This window comes from Cricetulus griseus, chromosome 3 (genome assembly GCF_003668045.3).
Source record: "Cricetulus griseus strain 17A/GY chromosome 3, alternate assembly CriGri-PICRH-1.0, whole genome shotgun sequence".
NCBI lineage: Eukaryota > Metazoa > Chordata > Mammalia > Rodentia > Cricetidae > Cricetulus > Cricetulus griseus.
Window position 1 is genome coordinate 99516096 of NC_048596.1, and position 25578 is coordinate 99541673.

At 49.2% G+C, this 25578-nt stretch overlaps 1 protein-coding gene across 1 annotated transcript in view; it reads right to left on the reverse strand.

Annotated features, from left to right (window-relative positions):
- Window positions 1-1066: 1066 nt before the first annotated feature.
- The window catches only part of Chrdl2 (chordin like 2), a 28564-nt gene continuing 4052 nt past the window's right edge, over window positions 1067-25578 (reverse strand). The window contains exons 2-11 of the mRNA XM_035441631.1: window positions 17932-18032; window positions 15159-15252; window positions 13829-13971; window positions 11348-11441; window positions 9591-9649; window positions 7287-7446; window positions 6178-6372; window positions 5687-5872; window positions 1950-2042; window positions 1067-1167 (exon numbers count right to left, since the gene is read on the reverse strand). Coding sequence (XP_035297522.1) covers window positions 1088-1167; window positions 1950-2042; window positions 5687-5872; window positions 6178-6372; window positions 7287-7446; window positions 9591-9649; window positions 11348-11441; window positions 13829-13971; window positions 15159-15252; window positions 17932-18032 — 1205 coding nt within the window. The 3' untranslated portion in view covers window positions 1067-1087. The remainder of the gene's footprint in view (window positions 1168-1949; window positions 2043-5686; window positions 5873-6177; window positions 6373-7286; window positions 7447-9590; window positions 9650-11347; window positions 11442-13828; window positions 13972-15158; window positions 15253-17931; window positions 18033-25578) is intronic.

Below are 25578 nucleotides of genomic sequence, written 5' to 3' on the forward strand. Positions count from 1 at the left end.
GTGGCAAAGGGAGCTTAAGGAAGGTGATTCTCTGTAAAAGTGGCGTTGGTGGCCGCTTAGATCTCCCGGACCTCGGGAACAGTGGTGAAAACCAAGGCTGTGGAGACAGCAGCTTGGGCACTCTAGGTGGCACACAGATCCAGTCAACAGGCCTCTGCCCACCATCTCTTCACTGCTTTAAACCTGATCTAGATGGGGAAGTGGTGAGCTAGGGCTGTGGGTGGCTGAGCCTGGCTATCCTGAGAGTTTCAGCAGGGTGGCAGAGGACCCGAGTTCAGGTCCTGCCTCATTACTCATCCCTGTGAAACTCTTGGAAAGACTGCCTTACTGGAGCCTCAGAGGCCTCTCCAGAGTGGGGTGGGGGGTGGGAGTGTAAATCCTCCATTGTTTGACGTAAGTGAAGTCATGGGCCATAAAGTATATTTGACATCACAAGCACTTACACACGTGGGCAGGATAAATGGTTGGTTTGTGTTTCACTGTAAGGGTTAGGCCTTCTCAGACAACTGGCCAACTTGGCAATTTGACTGCAGTCTTGAATCCCTTTGGAGGTGAGACTGTTCAAGTGGCAGCCTCACATGGGGAAGGAGTGCTAGCCTGGAGCCAGAGGCCAGCATGCAGTCCAAGCCAACTACTAACCTGCTCTGTGCCTTACCTCCAGGTTTCCTCTAACTCCAGATTCCCTGAAGTAGGGGCTGGCCACAGGAAGGACTTGGCTACCTAAGTTAGTTCCTCTTCTTAGGCTTAGCACCCTGATGCTGCTGGAGGGGTAGGGGTACTACCTGTAAAAGCAGCCTGTTGGGGGGCTTAGGGGTAAGAGTGCTGGGAGACAATAGCCTGGACAAGGAGGCTGCAAGACCTACCTATGGCTCTGAAGAAAAGCTGCTGTTAGGACTAAGGGCCCTCTGTAACCCTTCTGAATCTGCTTCCACCCATATGAATTCAAGACAAAGGCATCTGTCTAGAAGGGTCCCTGGAAATGGGATGTGAAATCAACAGGCAAGGCTGGGTGGTATTAATGCAACTTCTTTATTAATATATAATAACAAAACAATAAAGCTTATATCTGCAACTGTTTAGGTCCTTGTTATAATGTCTTGGTCACTTTGTCTGGGCTGGCTGTGACTTTCAGCTCTGGAGTCTGGGCTAGGAATACGGTCCAGTAACCTGCATGGAGGGAAGTAGAAGAGACAAGGGGTATATATGGCCACATATGCTCACATATACACAACAGTGCCAGTGACTGGGCTTTTAACACTTGGGGCAGGAGAGACTGTATAGGTTAAGACTTGGGACACATTGGTGGAGAGCTGAGGTCCCTATTGCATAGTTGTATGATTCAGCCTCCAGACACCCTGCATTTAGGGACTGGGTTTCCTGACTCTATTCCTTTGGGTAATGTTTCATCTGTCACCTGACCCCATCAGAGCCCATCTTCATAGAGCAATGCAGGACAAATTAGAGTGTCAAGAAAAGTTGCTAGAAGGGTCTCTTATTTGGAATGGGCAGTCTAGAGCAGTGGTTCTCAACATTCCTAATGCTGTGACCCTTTAATACAGTTCCTCATGTTATGGTGACCCACAACCATAAAAATATTTAGTTGCTATTTCATAACTGTAATTTTGCTACTGTTTTGAATTATAAGGTAAATATCTGATATGCTACCCCAAGGGGGTCTAGAGGGATGGAAAGCACCAGGGCTTGGGAACTCAAACCTAACCTTACTGGACCAACACAAGGCCAGCTGCTTAATCTCACCTTCTCTCTCTCACTTAGGGATTGAGAAATCTCTGGCCCAGACACCCCCTGGATTCCTATGCTGGGAACTGACGTCTGTGGCTGACAGCCCCCTCCCCCACTTCTGACAACACTATCCTGGGAACTCCCCCAAGAGGTCCTGCTTTGTCTCTGCTCCCCTCCCTGGCCCTATTCCTAGCCCAAGGTCCCACCTTCATGGGTGCCGGTGAGCAGCCGGAAGTTCTGGGCCTCTTTCTGGAAATCTTGCTTCCTGACTCTCTTGATCTGAACCAAGTGGAAGATTCCTGTGGGCAGACAAGCCATGAGCTAGGCAGGTAGGATGGGGTGACAACTCACAGTTCACCCCACCATCTCCCTCCCTGCCTCCAATCTGACCAGACACCAAGTCATGTGGAATAAACCTGCAGGGTTTCTGTCTTCCCACCCCACTGCACCTCCTCAGTCACCACAGGATTGGTCACACTAGGGCCCTAGCCCCTCTTAACCCACAATCCTAATGGTGACTGTTTGAAATATGATGGCTTCTCTGACCACCTGTCACCTCCACAATAAATAAAACATGTGTCCTTTAGTCTCTCTTCTCTGCTGCTGCTCCTGTCACCATCCACACACCTGCTCATGGTGAAGGGAAAGAGGGAGGGGAGGAAGGAGAGAGGAATAAAAGAGAGACAATAAAGAATAAAAGTCTGACAATGCAGACCTGTCAAGCATAATGATACGAATCCATATCTGTGATCATTCAGACATCAAGAACATGGGGTTACCATGTCTTGAGTGTGGCTCAGCCCTAGCTAATACTTGAGATCCTAGGAGGAAACCAAGCCTACTGTGCACAGCAAGTGAGCCACCCATCCACCAGGTCTTAGTGGGAAGGCTTCCCTGATCCACCTTGAAGGGGATTATATAGCCTCCTCTCTGCAGGACATATAAACTTAGGTTCTGTTTATCATTTTACCCATTTCTTCTTTTTAAAGGCATTTATGTGGGTGTGTACACATATGTGTCCGTGAATGTGGGGGACAGAGGACAGGCAACCTTGGTACCATCCTCAGTAATGTTGCTTTCTTCCTCTGAGGCAGGGTCTTTCATTGACCTAGAGCTCACCAGGGAGGCTAGTCTGGCTGGGATCCTCCTGTCTCTGCTTCCCTAGTGCTGTGATTACAAGTGTGTGCCTTTACACCCAGCATTTTTACATGCTTTCTGGGGACTGAACTCATGTTCTCATGCTTTTGAGGCAAGCACTTCACCACTGAGCTATCTTCCCAGACCAATCCCACCCATTTCTATGGTGCTGTCATTATGTCATTATGCTTATTCCCACCTTCTCTCCCAGACTTAGAACTCTTGAGAACTTAACTCTTTGGGTTCTGAGATGAAACATATAGGATATATGATTCCCTGGATAGAAGAATGGATGGGTGGATGTATGGATGGACAGATGTGGGGTAGATGGATAGATGGATGGATGGATAAATAGTGTGGGGTAGAGATGGATAGATGAGTTTGTTGATGAATGGAAAAATGGTTAGATAGATGAATAGGTGGATGGACAGAAAGGTGTAGGGGCATCTGATTAGCTGAATAGATGGGTGTGAGTGGATGGATAAGTAAATGAGTATATATACATACATACATACATACATACATACATACATTCTAGTGAGGCCCCAGGAGGAATGAGGTATTTATTGAATCCTCTGGTATTTTCACTTTGTGGGAAGCTTCCCGGGGCACCATACATGGCACTGAGGCCTTAAGCACATGGGCTGTGTGGTGGCACCAGCTGTTACTCATCACAGCCTCTGGCCAGAGAGAAGAAATGCAGCCAGCAAGGCCTCAGCTAGGCCAGCACTGCCTTGGGAAACACTGAGAACCAGACCTATACCCAGGGATCAGAGGGGGCCATGAAGGGAAACAGAAGACACAGATGTGGAGCCTGAGTTTCAGCAATTGAGAACTAGCCATCACTATCCTTGGAGCTCCATCGTGGATGCCAAGAACCAGCATATAGCTCCTATGGCCCAGGAACAACACCCAGATAGCAAGAAATAACCTCTATGAGATGGGGATGGGCCTACCACTGAATGCGTGTCTTGAATGTGCCTCTTGCCCTTTTGAAAGGCCATGTAAAGTCTAAGCACAGCTGAGCCTGTGGCCTCTTAGGCAGATCTGGTGCTGGTGAGTGAGTTCCAGGCAATAGGCCGGTCCAGTGCACTGTGAAGCCATACTTCTCTGGACTAAGTTGTTCTGATCTGAGATGGAGGCACCTGCAGGGGTGGGGCAGGGGCCAGGGACCATCACAGGCTCTTAACCCTAAGACTATTATGCTCAGGTACTAATGCCCTGAGCTGGTCCCAGATGAAGAGACCTTGCTAGTGCAGGTTCAGTGGTCACTGTTCATTTGTTTCCACTCCTCTGAGGACACTGAAAATGACAGTCCTGATAATGAGCCCTGAGAGTGATAGTCTGGGACAGGGAGGGAATCATGGAACATTCAGGTGACCCAGGGGCCAGGAGATGGGGACCACCACCAGGGACAGGACAGTAGGGCCTGGCATGGTAGAGCTGAAGAGTCCCCCTCATTTCCTTTATGCTGGGTCTGGTGATGATGAGATGGGAAATAAGTCCCTCTCATCTCTCTCTGTTATCCCGCCCCTTCTTGATCTTTCTCAGGCATGCCCCTCAACCTTCGGGCAAGTCATGCTATCTTCCAGGCTGAGTCTGCCCTTCCTTCCTTTGACAGGGTCTGCGTAGCCCAAGAAGTTCTCAAATTCTCCATGTATCTGAAAATGACCTTGAGATCTAATTTCACTTCTGCCACAGTATCTGGTTTATACTTTTCTGGGGATTGAACTCAGGACCTCCTGTTTATAAGGCAAGCATTCTGGTGACTAAACTATACCCCAGTTTCTCAGCCTTAATTTTCTTACCTAATGGCCTGAGTACAAACCATGAAGCTACTTGTGAGGATTAAATGGGGACACTTTGCACATGGCGTCTGCTGCATTCAGACCACAGAGCTTCCCTCCTTCGTGAAAAGCCCCTCCCCATAAGCACCTGTTACATTCGAGTCATTCAAGCCATCTGTTCCCAAGGATGGGGGTTATGGCGTTCTGCCCTCCCAGTACCTGCTGGGATGTAGAGTGTGGGTAGCCAGCACCAGCCCAGAAAACAGTATGACCTGAAGGTTCAGAACACTGGCAGGAGTCCCTGCTTCTGCCTCTCCTGCTCTGTCAGCTCTGTACCTTCCTCTCACCATAGGCGGCCTCTGAGGATGAGCCTCCTCTTACTAAACAGAGTCCACCTCTCTTATTCTAACCAGCCAGTGTGGTAGGCGGATACAGATATTTTTGCCACATTCCACAGCTCAGAGATTATCCCAAAGCACCTTTCCCCGGTTCACAGAAGAGAGCACTAAGTGATTGCCCAAGGTCACACAGCTAAGAATGAGAAGAGGCAAGATTTGAAGTAGCAGAGGTGAGATTTGAACCCAGCATTTGCCTGGGTTGCATAGACTCTGCTTATGGTCTGACCGCTGCAGTCACTCAGAGTAAAACTGTTTCCTCTGACAGGGCAGCCCATCAGAGTCAGGAGCCAGCAGTCCCCACCCCCGGAATCTTCTTTTCTCTAGGTTTTGGATTATGGCTCAACGCTTCAATCTCACCAGTAGAGTCTATGATTTTATGGTCAGCTCCTCAAAGGGTGCAGTAACTCTGTATGACCAGGAGAGGGAGCATTCGCAGGCCTTGGCAAGTGTATCAGAGCTATCAGAAACTACAGAGGAATGGAAATGGGCCTGGGAATCAGGGGTTCTTACTCCTGGAAGGATGCTGAGGCAACACTGAAACCTCTGTAGGGCCCCTATCGGTTCTGAGGCCAGGAGGGTACCAGAGGACTACACGGCTGGGAGCAGGAGCTGGCCACTCACCTTTCACTAGCTTCCAGATGTAGATCTCTACCTGGTCAGAGGCTTCATGCTCCAGGACAAAGCGGTGCAGGGTGTCTGGGCTTGGAGCTGGACTTGGAGATACCAATGTGTACACAGAGACCTGGCCTGGCACCTTGGGACACTTGGTGGAAAAGACCTCACTGTGGTCAGCATCTGCCTCCTCCTCTAGAAGAGAGAAAAAAAAAGTTTGTGGTGTGTTCAATCAGCATCGACTGTTCTCAACATGTTCTGTGTTCTAATACTTTCTGGATTCATAGAATGCAAAGCATCATTTGATTTCACACCTATGTCAAGAGGCTACCACTGCCATGCTAGGTGGTCCACATAGTCTGGTATCTTCTATGTCCTGTACTTCTAGCAGTCTGGGCACCTGTAAAGCCCACATCCTGTGGCCAAGTGTAAGCACTGCAGGTCCCAGAGACTCCCAGTAGTATGGCTAGTACCTTCCCTGCCTTCAGCAGTCCTCCTACCTGGGCAGATCTTGCAGCACTTCCCAGCCACTTTCTTGGGTTGACTGCAGGGATATTGGGTGGGGCAGGTCACACGATGGCAGTCCTGGTAGCCATCCACACATGTGCACAGGATGCAGGGCATGGGGCCGAAGGATAGCACAGTAGGGTGCCACACCTCCCCATGGGAGTATGTCTTCCCATTGTGGGTGCAAGCTGGAAGGAACATGGAGAGCAGGGAGGAAGAAGGGTGGCTGAGTGACTTGGGTTTGCCCAGAGTCTAGCCCCAAATGCAGAGTGTGCCTAGTGAACACCAGCTACACTGCCTGGGAAACTCAGGCCAGAGAACAAAACCTGTACCAATCCCGACATCTTCCAATACCCAGGGCTTGCTGAAGATGGAGAGCCCTCTCCTGGCTTCAGAGGTGCTTCTGGTGGAGCAAAAAGAGTGTTGGCAGTAAGAGAGCCAAGGACAACTGTCAACACCTGGCGGGCCCACTTCCCCTCCCAGCCTTAGTGTCTCACCAAAGGTCCAGGATTTGCGACTCTGTAGCCCCATAGCTCATCCCTTTCTACCAGCCTGGGAGCCCTGCTGTGGACCCCTGTCCTCTCCTTCTGCAGCCAGCGCTCTTTCCCCATCGCCACTGTCACCCTGTAGACCAGCTCTGCCCCTCCATTTCACAGTCTTGTCCTCAGCCCTGCCTCATGGTAATTTATTCACGTGTCTCCCCAACCAGTCTAGGAGCCCACTGGGGTAGAGACTGGGATAGACTCTGTTCTGTCTCCCCCACTTCTCAATAAAGATATAATAGATGCTCAATGAAATAGTATTACTTAGGAGGCTGAAACAGGAGGATCTGAAGTTCAAGGCCAGTCTAAGCTACATAGTGAAACACCCCTCCACCCCCACAAAACAAAATTGATTCTTTCCCTGATTCAGTACTTGTGCACCTCAGTGTCCTCATCTGTCAAATGGGAGTTAGGGTCCACAATCTTCAAGGGTGCACTCAGTGTTGTTTGTTTTTGAGTTTAAGCTCATGGTCAGATTGAGATTGGAGAACCAGAGTAGGGGGTGCAGGAGGTAGAGGTCCCCACCCCATCAGCAGATGAGAGGAGGGTGCTGTCCTCACCTTTCTTATGTTTCTCCTTCAGGATAATCTTGATAGTAGTGCTGCCGGTTCCCATTGGTCGGAAGTAGCGAGGGATGAAGCCCAGAGGGGAGCTGAGGCTGGTAGGGGCTGGAGTGCTGGGGCCTCTCCTCTTTCCATCCTCTGGGCACGGATCCTGTCTCTGCAAACAGTAGGCGGGGTATAGAGCTGTCTGAGTGGGGACAGGCCACAGCTGGGACCACAAACCAGACTTCATCAAAAGGTCTGCTAGTGGAGACCAGAGGACTTTCCAGAGAGAGAGAGAGAGAGAGAGAGAGAGAGAGAGAGAGAGAGAGAGAGAGAGAGAGAGAACACAGGCTTTGCATGGGTTTCACACAACCATCTGGGTGAGGGCTGAGATATTCTCAGACTGATTAATGAAAACACAAGAATTTGACAAGCCAACCTCCACCAAGTCTGTCTCAGACCTTGGGGCCGCCGTGGGTAGGCAGAGCAATATGGGTTCAGGAATAGAGAAAACTTATTGCATAGGAAAAGTCAAGCAACAAGACAACAGAATGGGCCTCTGAAGATCCCAGAAGGTTCCAGAATCCCACAGTGCAGGAAAACAGGGTCTACCAAGAGACACAGGGTTTTAAAAAAGGGGGGACCCCTTTCTATAATCACTGGAATTCAAGGTTCTCACTCCCAGGCCCTACTCTGACTCCTGTGCCCCTCCAGACCAGATCTAGGATGGTCAAGAGATGGAAGCATGGGTGGGGATGGTAGCTTATGGGGTAGGTGCTCTGCAGCTCAGTTTGGGGACTGGGCTCCAGGCCACAGAAGGAAAGCAACAGGACGGGGACAGGAAGAAGAGCCTATCCTTTCCCTCCATGCCCATGAGTCACTTACACCCTTCCTTCTAGAGTCTGTTCCCACTCCACACGGTCTCTTTCATGGCCCAAAGACAGAGCCTGCAGAATAGAAACATCCAGGCCCCAGTACAGGCTCAGACACACAGAAGAGCCTAGAAATGCTGATAAAGTGGAGTTGGGGCAAGAAGGACTTGAAGTAACAATCATTGTCAGTTTGCATGGATTTTTGCCAATATTTTCCTTGAAAAATAATTGTCAATTTGGCTTCAGGTCATTATCCACTAGGCAGCAGATGGATATTTCTACCTGGGGGAAGAAATTCAAGTGAAAATGATCAAGAGGAGTGAAAAAATGGTGATTGAGATTTCTGACAAATCTCTGTGTACCTGATATATCTGTTCCTTTTCTGTTGGAATTATCTGGTTCCATTATCTACTAAGATTGTGTTATATTCAGATGAAGAAAAAATATTTTAAATATTAAAGGTGGTCTATTTCAGGAAAAAAAGCTTACAAATTTTTGGAAGGGAATGTAACCAGAATATTCTTGTAATTGACATATTTTCGTGCACCATAACTGGATTTGAATTAAATTTATAGCACAGAAAAAAAAAAGGCTTAAAGGACATGACTTCCAACTGGCATATGCCCAAGTCATTCAGTTCATCAGGAAGGAGCTGTTCAGGGTTTGGCACTGGCCTGTGGGCCCCACACACTGCCTTCTGGGGACAAGCAGGAAGGACTGGATCAAATGGCTCAGGTTTATGGGCCCTCTGGAGAAACCAGCCTGGCAAAGTCCGATAGATGCCCTGGCTAAGGAGGAAAGGTCAGGAGTCCAGCTTTGGCAGCCCTAGGCTTCTGGAATCCAGAATGAAAGAACAGAAGGGGGTTTCACTTTGTAACACGGCACCGAGGAGCTGTGGGGGCCTTGAGTTAGGCTATGTTCATTCTCCCATCTCCTTCCCCTCAGACCCCAGAGAGCTTGGAAGGTTAGGCCATCTGAATTCTAGACAAGATTGACAGGAACAAGGATGAAAATGGCGGCGGCGGGGGAAGGGGGAGCGCAGAAAGGCAGATCCCTGGCAAAGAAATGAGGCACAGAAGCACGGACCAAGCCAGAGGTCGTTCCACGGGCATTTGGGTTGCTCATACACAGAACAGTGTCAGAAAGATTCCCCAGAGGGAAATGAGGGAGTCTGGGGCCTACCCTGCCCTGTATGGCAGGCAAGCTCTTCCCTTATGGCCTATCAGCCATAATGGGGCCCCTGATGACAGGTAAGGAGAGAGGCTGGAACATGGAGGTGGTACTATAGCTGACCCAGAGTCAAGTTCTCAGGCCTTGGAGTTAGGGTGGACAGAGGCATATGGGATCAGAAACAGACAAACAGTGGCTAAGAAAACTGTGTACTGAAGAGTCCTGCAGATTGTTGGCCTTGGACAGCAGCCTCTCTCCCCACCACGCCTGTGTGCACACTCACCTCTCCGTGCTGCACCTGTGTCAGGTCCTCAGTGGAGCTCTCACTTGTCCTGTCTGCAAACTCAAAAGGAAATGGGGTCAGCCTTGCAGCCATAGCCCTGAAGGCTCTGCCTAGTTCTGTTCCTCCCCAAAGCCTAATGCCGCATCTGTAGACCCAGCCTACACATTACCTTAGAGGGGCCCAAACTTCTCTATATGGCTTGTCTTTGTCTTTATTGAGTTACCAATAAGATCCACAACTGGGATGCTTCTTCAGTTCCCCAACACTGACCTGGTCACTCCAGGAAGTGAACTGTTCAGCTATGTCAGAGCATCTTATTTAGTCTCCTTAAAAGTCACCCTCTGGGATACTGGTCATCCCTTCGTGGATGGTCCCAAGATCCCAGAATCCCATGCCTACAACCAGGGTTTTCACTACACACTTCCAGGGCCCTACTCTCCAGTCTCTCTGACTCCAGGGGAATCTTGAAGCCCCTGCTAGCTACTATTCTCAGGCAATCAGAACACAGGGAGAGCCCCGTAGCTTCCTGAAGCTTGGTGCTGTTCTCCTTCCCAAGTCCTTGCTTCACCATCTGGCTTGTCTTGAGTGTTCCTGCTTCAGAGAGCCAGGGAGTAGAACTGGGCTGCCTGTTAGAGCTGCTGAGGCCAGCCTCCCTGTTCACCTCTCAGCTGACATCTAGAAGAGTAAGGAGGACCACACAGAAGTACACCTTCCCAAACCCCAGCATCTAATGCTCCCCAAGAAGCTCTCCTTGGCTTCCCCAGTCTACATGGACAGCCCAATTATATACCTCTACTCAAGCCCAGTCTGCTCCTCAGGACCACACATGCCAGCCTCAGTTTACCCAGAGACTCTACACTAGGAGTCCAAGCCTGTGCCCTCTGCTGCCACGAAGAAGACAGGAGAGGCGAGGACTCAGGCAATGCTTACCCCCTCTCGGGTGTTACTTTATTCCTTTTAGCCTTGTTGTGGGGACAGTACCCAGTGGCTACAGGCTCTGCAGCCATACCACTTCTGCTTCCAGCAGCTAGTTGCCTTCAGCTTCACCCTAGCAGTGCCTCCTATCCATGTCCCCTGACAAGCTCCTCCTCAGACTGTCTGCTGCTCCCCGGGCTGCTATTACCTACACTGCAGAAGTTAGGGGTGTTAATGAGGGCTATTGATATGAGCTTTGGCCAACGGGACTTGACAAGGTTGAGGATAAACTTTTCCTCTTCTTTTCTCACCCCTAGACTTTTACTTTGCCTGGTATTGAAGTGACAGAAGTGGCACAGGAGACATCCATGCCAAGCTGTCATCTCCCTGTAGGAAGGGAGTGTCTACTACATGCTGGCTATCTCTGGGCTCTTTCTGCAAGTCCATAAAGGGGGTACTGTGGGACCCTGGCAGACTTCAGGAAGACTTACAGTTCTAGTTCTATTCTGTTGCTTTGATAAAACATTCTTGCCAAAAACAATGTAGGGGCAGAAAGGGTTTATTTCAACTTACAAGTTATAGTCTATTAGTGAGGGAAATCAATATAGGAAGTCAAGGGGGACTTGCCGGTTTGTTTGACTTAGCTAGCCCAGGAGGGGCTACCTGCCTAGGGGATGGGTGCTGCCCATAGTGGGCTGGCCCTCCTACATCAATTAACAGTCAAGACAATTCCCCATGGATGCTCATACCAGCTGTTCTGACCTAGGCAATTCTTCAGTTAAGGCTTTCCTCTCAAATGACTGTGTCAAGTCGACAAAGCTCACTGTGACACTCACCTTTGCAGGTCTGACAGCAGGAGTCAGGCAGAGGGAATGGGGTTGGGCAGCTGGGTTCAGGGCAGGTCATGAGACCGCAGTAGGTGTGGCCCTCCTGACAGACAGAACACAGCAGATTGGAGATGAGCTCTGTTGAAGAACAGCCTTAGGGCTCAGGAGACCATCTTTCCCTTGAAGCAAGTCACCACTGAGGTAGAGGATGGAGGGAGTGGCATGTGGTTCCTGAGCAGGGAAAGTCAGCTCCGGAGTTTCCCCTTGATATCCTATTCCCTCTCCAAGCCCTATAAAGAATTTCACCTCCAATATTCCCTCAGCTTTCACAGCCACCTGTGAGATGGGCTTTGAGATGAGTGGAATCCTGGAGAAGAGGGGAGAACTGTGCCATCCAGCCATAGAAGTTAAGGTAGAAAGGATCAGAGCTCAGGCTTCAGGTTTTTCCTACTGAAATCATTATCTTTCTTGAAGGCCTGCATCAGGGACCCAGCAAGGGAGCCAATTATCTGGGTGACACCCCCCCAGGCTTATATCAGTCTTACTGAAAGACCTTTAAGTTCATTGGCCTTGAACTTCAAGGCCCAGTCTGAAAGGTGAGACTGCAGGATGCAGGGCCCTCTGGGAAGCAGGAGGCTGGGCACCTTTGGAGAGGTCTTCTCTCCTTCTATGAAAGGCAGAGAGCACACCCATTGGGGTTGTGAGGATCAGCTGCCAGTGTGACCGTGAAAAGTGGCTGTAAGGCCCCTCATTCTTATAGTCTGAGAGGTAAGGCTCCAGAGGGGAGGTCAGACCTCAACCCAGAGCCATAAACAGGGATGAGGTGGAAGAGAGGAGAGCTATGCTGCCAGAAAGGGTGGGCGAAGGAACCTCTAGAGCATCCCCTCATCCACCACCATCATTTCTGCATCTTTCCACAGCCTGGTCCCAACTCAGACCTCCCCTTTTACGGTAAGCAGCATCCCACTGGGAAAGGAGCACAGACTTTGGGAGTCATGGAGGTCTGGGTCTGGATTTTGGCTGAGTAGCCGTAAGCAAGCTACTTAACTACTTTGAGTTGTCACTTATCTGAACAGGAAGAGATCCTTCCCCTAAGGCCATTGACTAAAGACAGCTCTGTGGACCTGAATCTAGTGCTGCAATATCCTAGTCTCTAGAAAGAGGTGCCTGCTCCGCACAGCAGTCAGTTGCTAGCCTGACAGGTCATCATTTCCAGACGCTGTTCCATCTGCCACATGGCAACTTTAAGACTCACAGCCTGAACTAATGGAGACTGAAGAAAATGGAGAAGCAGGTTAGAGAGAGGTGGCCAGCCTAAGCCACACTGGGAATCAAGTGTTTTCCTCCAAATTGAAACATTTCCTCCTACAGGGAAGATGGAGGATGGCTCATAAGACTCTGGAAGCTAAGGAAACTTACAAAGCTCGGGGCACTCGGAAAGTTCTAGGGCTCCCAAGGCCCCTCTCCAAGATTAAATGAGCAGCAAATAATAGCTGGGGGAAAGGACTCTTTGGTAGAGCAGTGTGCATGTTGCATAGGGAACTCCAGGGATGTATTTGTGACACGAGTTGTCATGCATGTGGGAATGGAACTTTTAGTGATGCTGTTGCCTATGAGCCACCTACACGCCGGTCAGTGACCCAATGTGTCTGTCATCAATGTACCAAGTTAGACTTGAGTGGAATAGTTTATTTGGTTTGTTGTTGGTACCCTATCTGTGGTGAACAGATGTTAGTTCAAGTCTCTTCAAGAAAAGTCATACAACGCCAGAGCAGAACTGGAGTTCACCAATAGCTCACTGACACCTCACCTGGAAAGAGGCTAAAGATCACCTCAGCAGACTCCCTCAAGGATTTGGAACTGAGGCCAGAGAGGTTTGGTGAGAGCAAGGAACACTAAACCCGACAGTAAGAATAACAGTACATATGACAGGCAGAGAGCTGCAAGACTCTCCCAAGCAAGAAGATTGAGACTTCCTATGTCCTGCCATGCTTGGCTTTGCTCTGTCCCCCAATTACAGGGCTGTCAACCCTGCTGCCCCTAGGCCTAGACCATGGGCAGGGAGACCTAAGCACTTCAGACTAAATCCCATCTGTGTCCCAAGATTGTTGACGAATGCTACTCATTCATTCATTCATTCATTCATCCATTTGTTCATTCATTCATTCATTCTGCAGCAGCCACTGGCATCCTCTGCATGATAGACCCTGGGCATGGAGCAGGAGAAGACACAGCAACAACATGGGCCCTTTCCCTCCCTTCATAGAGGTACAGTGTCCATTGGGGAAAGTAGACATGGGTTACTCTCATTATTTGGGGATCAGGTGTAGAAACCCAGAGAAAGCTCACCACACCAAGCTAGGGGCAGGACATTGTGAACCTTGGATGTTCCCTTTCCTCCAACCTCTCTTATTCTCACTAATGACCTGCCCCACCCCTCTCTGTAGGAGAGACACTGGCTTGGACCCCAGAGACAGTAGAAGATCTTACAATACAGCTACAGAGGACACACTGGTTGGACAGGCGGGTGGGGATCAGCTCCTGGGCACTGAAGATCTCTCCATGTTGGTATGTGGTCTCATTGAGCTGGCAGGATTTTAGGGGAGCCCGAATCCCAGAGGGGAGATGAGGATCTGCAGGCAGGAGAGCAGGGGAAGAAGGAAATGAAATTTCGATGGATTTAAGATTTTTTGTTTTTTATTTTTATTTTTTTATTTTTTTTGTTTTTTTATTTTTTGCCAGAATTAGGAAGGCCACTTTTCTGAAGATTTTGCTCTCCTTCTCCCCTCTTAGCTTTGGCTTCCCAGACATTTACCATATCAGCTAGCCAAGAGGTCTCACCAATAACTACATCTGACCACATGCCTCTCTCCACTGCAGCCCAGCCACCCCTCAGTGTCTGAAGCCATGAGTGTGCATGGAGCACTCTGGGCTTGGTTCTCCAAGAGACAGGGCTGGAGAATAAGGAATTCTCACCCTCATGCTGTTATTCCCACAGAGTCAGGTGTGAAGTTCTTCACCATCCTGATGCACAGTGTAACCTCCTGTCATTCACTGGCCTCCAAGGCCAACTCCCACTCCTCATTCTGCCAGGACACCCTCTCATTCCTTCACAATACCTTCACTAAGACCGTTCTCAGCACCAGGCCCCGGGCCAGGCACCAGGAACAGAGTGATGACCGAGGCTTGGCCCTGCCACCTAGAGTTCACAATCTAAGAGGTAGAGAAATGTGTCACAGCAAAGACACCATGCAAGCATACAGGGGCCAGCCAGCTCCAAGTCATTCACTTTCACTTTCTCCATTACTTCCTCATAGCCCCAAATGTGAATTGAAGTCAGTATGCCAAGACATTCTTATCTCCTTCAGCCAGTTTCTCCTCTTTCTTCCTTTAACTTTACACTTTTATTACATTTCTTCATTCTGGAGGAAGGAGTGCAAGCTATGCCATGTGAGTGGTGGTCAGAGGATAATCCCAAGTCAGTTTCTCCTCCTACCATGTGGGTCCCAGGGACTGTACTCAGGTTTTCATCTTGGGGAGCTCAGGTTCCCCTACCTGCTGAGCCATCTTGTCCACCCAATTTCTACTCCATCTGCCTTCTTTCCCACAACGTGTATCAATTTTGGAACCAGAAGTTTGCTGCTGCTCTAGTCTACTTGGGGATCCAGAATGTGTCCACTGGGCATCTGTTAGTTCCCACACATCTGATAGATAGGGCCACTCTCTCCCTTCTGGAAGCTTCTCTTAGCCAGGGGCTTCCAGCAAGAGTGAGCTGGTCAAGTGTGGAGCTCAGCATCAGGGGAGGAAGAAGACTACTTACCCACACACCTGGGGCAGCACTGCTGTGGCTCCATTACAGGCTGTGAGCAGTGGAGGCGTGGGCATCGGAGGCGGTAACAATTCACATGGCCGATCTGGAAGAGATACACGGTTAGGCCTTATTCCAAAGAATCACTGCCTCCCATCTGCAGCTGTCCTCACTCCAGACTCCCACCCTAAACTGCAGAACCCCACTTTGTCTTAAGCCTATATACAATAGGATCCAAAACAAACTCAAGTGAGCCCTGCCCCTACCCTGCCTGCTAATTGATTTTACTCAGCCTACTCATCTGTATCCTTCACCCATGGGGAAGACAGATCTGTCAGGGGTTTGCTTAGACCTCATGGCCCCTTCATGGGTATGAGAAATAGAAGTAAAAGCCTTGAGGTATCTGGGCATTGATCTTGGTGCTCTGCCCAGGCTAATTTTAACTCTGTGGCTCTTTTTCTTACAGTACTGACCCTGAGCTTTGTGTTCAAAGGAGGGCTGAAACACAAGAGGACAGGACTGGACAGGACTAAAATCTGGTGTGGAAAAGACTTGGGTCTTTATCATCCTACTCTCCAAATCTCTAAGAGGTCTGTAGAAGCCTGGACAGAGCCTCTGGGGTTGGCACCATGGAAGGGACCTGAAGTTCTTTAATGTCATCAAGTTCAGCAGGTAAAAGAGTCAGACAAACACACATAGCAAGAGATTAACAGAGGCAACGATAGAGGCCATAGAGGTTTCCCAGAACACCAGGCCATCTCTCAGCTCTTCCTCAGCTTCCCCACACCTTGGTCTTTCTCCCATGCCAGACTCACTGTGTTGTGCATTTGCACCTGTCTTCCCTATTCAACCATGAACTCCAAAACATGGTTGTCACGGGGGCCTGACGCCAAGCAAGCAACCACTAAAATCTAAAAGTGTGAGTAATGTGAGAAGAGAGAGCCAGAGGTTAGATATGGAGGCTTTCAAATGAATGGAGCCAGCATTGATTAAACCCTATAGTTAATCAAGTTGACTCCAGCTCTCTGGTATGTGGTTCCCGTTTTATTGTCCTCTGCCCAGCAGAAGCTGTAGATAGGACTTCTCCCAGAAACCACCTCTTGCACCAAGGAAAACCCTAGACTTCCTGAGTCCCTCTGGAATCTCTGCTTTCCAAGATGGCCAGAAATAACGCCAAGGACTGATCAGAAATGGTTGAGCTTCAACAGTGATCTCCTAGGGATCCCTCAAGTGTGGAGATTAATCAGTCTCAAGAAAGTAAAATGAGGCCGTCAGGTGAAAAACTAGGTGGAATTTGAGCACTGTGGTCTAAAGTGCTAGAATCTTTCTCTTGGCTCTTGCTGAAGTGATGGACAACAGGCAGCAGTGGATCAGGTGGGGGCAGTTTGGAGGTGAAAGGGCAAGGACAAGGCATGTGGCAGGGCTCTTTGTGGTCATAGAGAACTTTACTGTAAGGTCAGATCCACCATTTTGGGGGTGGCTGTGTAAATACAGATGACCTCACATCCTGTCCTCAACAATGCTGAAAGGCACTAGCATCTTTCCTGGGAGCAAAGAATGTCCCGAAGGCCGCCTGAGATCACACAGCAGCTAACCACCATGACCAGGGCCCATGCCTGCCTGGGATACTGAGCACAGACACAACCAGGATGAGTGAGTCTTCTGTTCTCAGAAGCCTGCCTCCCAGTGGCTGGAGGTGAACCATACAGCATTAAGAAGCAGAGACAAGCTAACATCAGGTGCTATGTTTATGGCCATGACCAAACCAGGTGGTGTGATTAGAAGACACATTTGAAGACTGTAAGAGAAGCCCTCCTAAGGAGGTGACAGTCACATTGTGAACCAGGAAGAGAAAAGCAGCCTATTTCAATGGAGGGAATAGTGAGATGTTCCAAATGTTGGAGGTTCAGACATCAGGCTGGTGTGGCTGCAGCAGGGCTTTAGGGTATGGAGGTAGAAGATAATGAGGGTGTTAATCATGCAGAACTGCTAGAGGGCTGGTGTAGAAGGGTGCTTGCCTAGCATGTATGAAGCCCTGGGTTCAATCCCTTGCACCCCATAAAGTAGGCACAGTGGCACACACCATGACTATTGAGGTAGAGGCAGAAGGGTCAAAAGTTCAAGATTATCCTCAGATACATTTGAGGTTAGCCTAGGCTACATGAGTCCCTGTCCTAACCACCCCCCAGAAAAACAGTGATTGGATGGTTTCAAGAGCAAAGAGACACCACAATTCTGGGTTCCGGAAAGGCCTTTCTAACTGCTCGGTGGAGAATGGATTTTGAGAGGGACGGCAGGGAGGCCTGTTGGTGAGCTCGCACAGCAGTCCAGATGAGCGAAAAAGACAGCTTCGATGGTGAAGAGGGGCAATGGTGGAGAGAAATGGAAGCTTTCAGATTGCACTTTGGAAGTGTAGGCAACAGTTCTTTGGGCTCAGGAAAGGAGTTCACACGTGTGAACTCTGGGGAAGGAGACATGAATAAGCTCCAATGGATCACAAAACTTGGCCTTTGTCAACCAGACCATGTGACATGTCTGGAATTTTCTGTTATGGTTTCCTTTCTGTTTTCTGGCTATATTTCACAAAGTTCCTTCTTAAAAGGCTTATTGGCCTCAGACATGCTAAGGATAATAAAAAAGAGGCAGCTGGAGCCATGGGGAGATTGTATTCCTGTCTGTGTCTGAGTTCTACCTGAAGTTAAGATGATAGAACAGTGGGGAGAAACAGTGAAGGACCCAGGAAGGAGTGAGTCTGGTGAGGAAGTGGAGAGAAGGGCTGCATCACTTGCTCCTCACTCAGGTCTCCTTTGGGGCTCTTCTCTGCCCCTAGAGGTTCTGTCTTAACCATGGATGCCCTCAGAGCTTCTGCCTCCTCCTTCTCTTGGTCTGTGAGGAAAAGAGGGTGCTGAAGGTCTGAGAGCCAGAAGCCCCAGCACCACCCAGAGAATGAGTTCAAGACATTCCAGCAGGGCCCTGAAGGCTGAGTGCCCCTCAGCCCTACTCCTCCTGTTCTCCCATCCTCACACCTTCCTGGAGAATTCTGCATCACACTGGTTTCCTTTATGCTACCCAGTTGACTGGGCAAGGCCCAGGGAAGTGCTGGGTGGGTGATATGGTTTGGATGTTGGATAACCCTAAAAGTGCACATGCTGCAGGTCCCAGGGTGAAGCTTTTGGGAGGTTCAGGAGATGGGATTTTGTGAGCAGTCCATAGGTCACTGGGGTTGTGCCCTTGAAGAGGACCGTGGGACTGGGGCCTCTTCCTCTTTGTTTGGCTTCCTGACCACAAAGTAAGCAATGGTGTCAACTGACCTTGAACAAGAACCCTTAAAGCTGTGAAATGGAGCAAACATTTCTTCTTTATGTTTATTTTCTCGTGTTGACTGTGGTAATGGAAGGCTGATTGGTGCAGTAGGGGGAGTAGGAGAGATAGAAATGAAAACAAAGATATGGTCTCTGCCCCATTTAGTTCAGCCTTTGGCTAGATATGAGACTTGATCTTGGGGGTCTCATCTACGAGATGCACATAGCTGGGAACAGTAATTAGGAGACTGAGACATCGATGTTTGTGCAGGAAGAGCTACTTCCAGGCAGAGGTCCTTTGCTGCTCTGGGCAAAGCCTTGAAGAACACATATTTGGATCAGCTGAGGTGGAGGAATGTATGTTGAGTCATGGTTAGGTGGAAGGCTGGAGGGAATTCCTTGGAAACGAAGGAGTAGAAGTCACAGAGGCTTTGCCTCAGCTGGGTGGAGACAGCAACACTAACTAGACTAGAGACCAGATCCTCAATCCATCCAGCCACCGAGCCACAGCTGCCTCTGACATCATTCTAGGATGATAATTTCTGGGTGTCTGGACCTTAAGTCAGGGTGTCCTTCCATCCTCTGGTCTCCCAGACATACCTGATAGAGGTGGCCCAGTTGCCAGAGGAACCTACCTCAGTGCAGGTACACCGCACACAGTATATCGTGCCTTGTGGCTCCAGGTAGGGGTGCCAGCTCTGACCAGGGGTATATATCTTCTCACCGAAAAGGCAGACTTTGCCTGGGCCTGGCAAGCCAATTAGGGATGTTAGTCTCAGAAGGTTCCAACACAAAGCCCTGCCTCATCCCTCCTCCCAGAATGTTTGAGTTTGAATCTCAGCTGGACCACACACTTGCTGTTAGGTATGTTGCTGCTCCTCTCTGAGCCTTGGCAGTGTACAGGGCAGTGGAGGATCAAGCAATGAAAGGCTTTACAGATCAACACTGTGGTATAAATGGTAGTTCTTATGCATAGTGGATAATATGAAGTCCAGAAAGGACAAATTGGATGCTAAGGCCACACAACAGTTAACACACCAAGCAGGCTAGAAACCGGGGCCTCCTGGCTCTCTCTGCCCCATACTATCACTCATTTTCTTTATTTTGTCCCATTTGCCCCTCTCATCTCAGTCTGTCTCTTACACACACACACACACACACACACACACACACACACACACACACACACACACACACATCTAACTTTCATGTATCATTGAAAATGACCTTGTAATCATCCTGAGTGAGGTAACCCAGACCCAAAAAGACAAATAAAGTACGTATTCACTCATAAGTGGATTCCAGACATAAAGCAAAAGATACCCAGCCTATAATCCACAACCCCAGAGAAGCTTGAACCCTCTTCCAGAAACAGAATGAAGCAGATGCAGAAATCCACAACTAACCAATGGGCCAAGCTCCTGGAGTACAATCGAAATGAGGGAGGAGCAAAAATATGAACAAAGGAGTCAAAACCATGATGGGAAACCCACAGAATCAGCTTACGCAGAGTCAGTTTACCCGAGCTAGTGAATGATCACTGACTCACGTCTGACAAATGGGGAACCTGTATAAGACCGAACTAGACTCCCTTTATATAGGTGACAATGGTGTGAATGGGACAATATATGTGGCCACTGAAAGTGGGTCCAAGATCTAACACTAATGCACAAACTGAGTTAGTGGAGGTCATTCTATATGTGTCTTGCCCAGCCTAGACACAGGGGTGTGGGGGGTGGAGAAGTGCCTTGGTCTTGCCTCAATGAGATGATGGGACAGACTTAGTAGACTTCCTAGAGGAGGCCTTACCCTCTCTGAGGAGCAGATGGGAGGTGGGGGTAGGGTGGGGGGATTGGGAGGAGAGGAGGGAGGGAGAAGTGGGATTGGAATGTAAAAAATAAATTTAAAAAAATGTTGTTTGTGAGCCAAGGGGATGGTTTAGTGGGCAAAAGCTTGCTACAGAAATGTGAGGACTGGTGTTCAGATCCTCAGGACTCATGTGGAACATCCCAAAGGTATGGTAGCCCATCTGGAATTTTAGTGCTGTGGGATGTATGGTGGAGGACAGGGGATCCCTGGAGAAATCTGGCTGGCTAGGCTAGTGGAAACCTCCCTAGACTAGTCAAATCAGCAAGTGCTGGGTTTAAGTAACAGACCCTGGCTCAATATATAAGGTGGGGAGCAATCTAGAGCGACACCTAATATCAACCTCTGACATCCACATCCACACACACACACATCTGCACACAAACACATGCACACATGCAACATGAACACAACACACAGAGAGACAGACAAAAATCATCTTTGTTACTTCCGTGAGTCACCTTAATGACTTTTTAGCTGTCTGTGTATCTGTTGTTAATAGGTACATGGATTGCTTCTCAGAGTGATTGAAACACTGGCTTGTTTTTGAGATGGGTTAGCTGCCACTCCTACTCCCCTAAAGCCTCCACCCCTTCTTTCATTTCTAACCAATCATTGTCACCTCACTTTCTTTCTACCCCTTGGGTGGCTCAGGGTCAGGTTTCCCATTTCAACATGGCTACCCAGGCTTGCTATGCCTCTTGCCCTGTCTCTACCAGGGCTCCATCATGCAGCTATCACGGGATCTTCAGTCCCTAATGGATATGGCATTCCTATAGGAAAACTCTGTCACTTGAGCTCTTCTTTTCAGAAGAAATGGGAAGGTCCAGCTAGAGTGAAGTGCCTCCATATTGAAACATGGGGATTGAAACCTGCATTTATTCTCTGCATTTATACGTTACTTAATGGGAGCTGGTGATGTAGCTCAATTGGTGGAGTGCTTGCCCAGCATACACAAAGCCTTGGGTTTGATCCTTTCCTCGCATCCTATAAATCAGGCATGGGAGCAGAGGCCTGTGACTCCAGCACTCTGAGGTGGGGAAGGAAGATAAGAAGTTCAGGGTCATCTGCATATGAGTTTGAGGACAGCCTGGGATACATGAGACCCTGTGTGGAAAAGTTGTTGATTTCCTAAACATTGTGTGAGAATTAATTTCTGTAATACTTGCTTAGCTTTCTTATTGTGTGTGTGTGGGGGGGGGCAAGGAGGACGTTAGGAACACCCAGCTTAGCTTTCTTCCTATGGGCCACCGAGGACCTTAGGAACATACCACTTAGGAACCTTTCTCACTGGGGGACCATGGAGGACCTTAGAACACACCACTTAGCTTTCTCCCTGGGGGCTATGGAGGGCCTTAGGAACACACAGTTTAACTTTTCCCCTACCTGTTTCCCACCAACCTACTGTGGAGGGTGGCACCAGACAGCAGGTCCTATCCCCCGTGAGCCAGCAACTCCTGGCTGGCTTGTCTTGCCCATATCAAATGAGCTGTGTTTATCTCTCAGCCTCCCCTGGCAGAGGGTGGAACACAGGCCCAGCTGGGGTGCTGGCTACAGCCAGTCTGACTCTCCAAGGAGTGAATAATGTCTTTCTTTCTCAGTCTCCTCCCCCAACAAGGGAGGGGTGATTGCAACACTGTGACTACCTTAGGTCTCAGTCAGTTGTTGAAGAAACTGTGTCCTACCTTCCTTGGGGCAGTCCTAAAGCCTTGGGCTTCTCTGCCAATTGGCATGCCTTCCCTTCCCTGCCTGCTCAGAGTATGAGGACAGGAGCCACTCAGTCAGGGCTCCTCCCTGCCACCAACATGCCTGGCAGAGGCTGAGTTTGTGGGGGGCCTGGCAGGAGGCCTCTGGTGGCCACAGACTCCACCCTACCATGCCCTCTAAGGTGCCTGGAGCGCTCTCTTCCTCTAGGGAGGTGCGTGCCCAAGGCCATGTGAAAACCAGGAGAGAAGGAGAGACTGCCAAGCACAGCCACCCTGGTTCCAGTGACCCTGGCTCCAGCACCAGCTCCTGTCCAAGATTGTTGGCAGGAGTGCTCACTCCTGAGACTGCAAGCACATGAGGTGACATTCAGAAACATCTTACCTTCTCTGAGCCTCAGTTTCCCTATTTGAAACATACACAGGGGTAGGCTATGATCTCCAGAGGTTTCCCGCATAGTCTATGAATCCACGAATCCACGATTTCAAGTTTTCTAAGATTCAAGATTTGAGAGTTGTACATTTGTAGAAGCCTACATTTCATTACATCATAAAGCTTCTGATGGGCTTGTTTGATGCTGTGGTTATAAGCTAGACTGACTACTCCTCAGTTCTTTGAGGTTCTGAGGGCTGCATCCTAGGCTGTCAGGCTCTCAGGCAGATTAGGATGAAGTTCTGGGGAGCCACCGGGGTCAACCCCAAGTGCCACTGGGAAGGAGGCAGTGTGCTCTTCACACCTCCCTCCCTTTCTTCTCCCTCCTTCTGTCTCCTCTCCTAGCCCAGCTTCTTCTCACCCATCACCAATTCTCATCCACCCACCTGTGCTCAACCTCTTCTCACCCATCACCAATTCTTATTCACCCACCTGTGCCCAGCTCTTTCTCCATCTAGAAATAAGCATGTCTTAATTTCTAAGACCTTCTGTTGTCCCAGAGGTCAGGGCTTAAATAATAGATTTGGCTTTTATTTGAAGTCCAAGTTGAGTAAAGCTACTTAAGTATCCCACGACCAATTCTGCATCTGTTCAGTGGGACTTGTAATATACTACGTTGGGGCTATTCTAGGATTAAGTCAGATCCTATACACGCCATGCTTACTATCAGACACATATTACAATGTATGTTCATTTAAGTAGTGCATAAGACCAGACTGACAAAAACCAGATCTGGGTGCTGGCTCTACACTTCCTCAACAGTCTGTTTCTCACGGTATTTATTTCCAGAGCTCTCAGGGCAGCCTTCAGCACCTCCTAGCCATGAATATCATAATACCCCAGAAGTTCCTCATTCATGATGGTCCTGGTCCCTTCTATCTTCACTCAAAAGCCAGTCCTGTCTCCCTTAGTATCATCAGCATCTATCTGGACCTCAGTTTGGGGTGCAGAGCTGAAAGTGGCTTAGAAGGTTGGGCAAAGAATGGGAAGGCAGAACTAAGAGGTGAGAACCCTGGCTGTGGAAAGAGGTATGGAAGCTTATGATGAAGCCTTGGAGTCAATAGTGCACAGGGCAGCTGTAAAAATTATTAACTGTGTTGCAAGGTGGTATGATCAAGTGTCACTGTGGGCCACAGGAGTTGAAAGCTAATTGGGGGGCCAGTGGGCAAGGGATCAAGAAAGAGCTATGGCTGTTACCCTGGTGAGATAGTACCATATTTGGACCTGAAAGGAAGCAACAGTACTTGATGGGCAAAGGTACATATTGAAGAAGCATGTTTGTAGGTTCTAAGGGCAGGCTATCGGGTAGACTGGACAAGATATGGATGGAGAGGGCAGAGGAGCAATCAAGGAGGGGATGGAGGTTAGGGTGCAAGTGATGCCAGGGTAGCCCAGAACCACCTGCAAGGCTGGGGAGAAGTACAGTAGCCCGAGGCATTTGGCAACATGAAAGTCAGCAGAGTGACAGCAAGTGACCACAGAGGTTGTAGCTCCTGGGCAGAGGCCAGAATATGACATATCAGTGACAACAGGATACTTGGCACCATATGTAGTAAGTGTCATTATCATTAGTGACCTGAGAAAGCTTCCTGATATTCACTGATTTGTGACTGGATCTCAAATCTTACACCCAGTCATGAGAGAGGGGAGGGAGTGGGAGTGAGAGAGAGAGAGAGAGATGCAGACACACACACACACACACACACACACACACACACACACACACACACAGATGCTGGGGTGGGGGTGGGAAGAGATACCAACAGGATCTTGGAAGTGTTAACAAGGATCTGGAGCCATCTGCAAAGGCACAAAGGCTGGAGTGACTATAGCTAGGACATAGACCCTGAGAGAAAGGGTCTGAGAGGTGCTACACCTCCCCCTCCGCCACCTCCCCCCCCCACCTAGGAAGCACCTGCTTCCATAGGTCACACCTAGGCTCCTTGACTACTTTGACAGACTGAAAGTATTTGAACTTAGCTTATCTGATCTCAATTCAGGGCAGCAATATTTTCCAGACAGACTTAAGATGGTCCCAGGTCACCCACCAGGCTGTCCCTGAGCTGGCTGCCAGACACATTTTTTAACCACTACTGTTTGTGGTGATCCTGTTTTCAGTCTCACCCCCTCTTACTGAGTCTCTCACTCATCACTTCAAGGTCCTCCCACCTCCTCCACCTGGAACACACCGCCAGTGTTTGACCAGCCTCCCTTCCACTGCTCCCACAAGGCCACCCCAATCCCACAGGACCCTGGTTCGCCTTCAGGACAGAGTTAAGCTTGGTTACAATGTGGTCCAAATTCTTATCACCATGAACTGGAAGCACTTGTTCAGTGGGTTTGTCTTCTATACCAGACGGTGTGAGAGGAAGGAACGGATGTTGACCCTCTGCCTGGTGCAGAGCCTGTGTAGAGTTAGTGCTTGCTGGATGAATGAATGCATGGGTGGATAAAGTTAACAGAAGGGGCGGGGGGTGTCGCTATAGTGGAAGCACCAATTATGGTCTTTAATCCAAGAAACTTCTCTCCTTAACAACAACCAAACAACATTATCACATGGAAGGAGAACAAGGCCTTTTCAACAGGTATACTGTGCCACATCTCATGAATTAACCTTTCACCTCCTCTTCCAGCTCTTGGCCACTGTCTCCCAAAACCACCTGCCAAACCAAAGAACACAGTGTACACAAAGGTCAGGAGCTTGGGGCCGCTGAGGGCACAGATGACTCCCTGATCTTTATGAGCAAGTCAACATTCCTCAAAGGTCCCCCTCCCAGTGCATCCACAGTCTGACTCAAACATTCATGCAATGATAAAGGTCCCACGGGGGGCAAGTCTATGGTGGGTAGCATGCCTAAGGACTCCTCCAGTAGCAATCAGAAAAGAAAGCAGCTTCTAGGGAGGCTGGAGGAGGCCATGGAAACACACCAGGAGGTGCAGGGAGAGGAGAGAGAGGGCTGGACTCAGAAAATCTGAGCAAGAACTCAGAAAATCTGAGTAAGCCAGACTGCCCAGGAATGAGAGTGTTCGGATCCCATTTGTATCCATACAGTCATATTTTATTCACATAGACTCACTCCTCTCTAAGACATAAGCCTTGCCCAGGCTTTGGATCTCCTTGAGGGAGG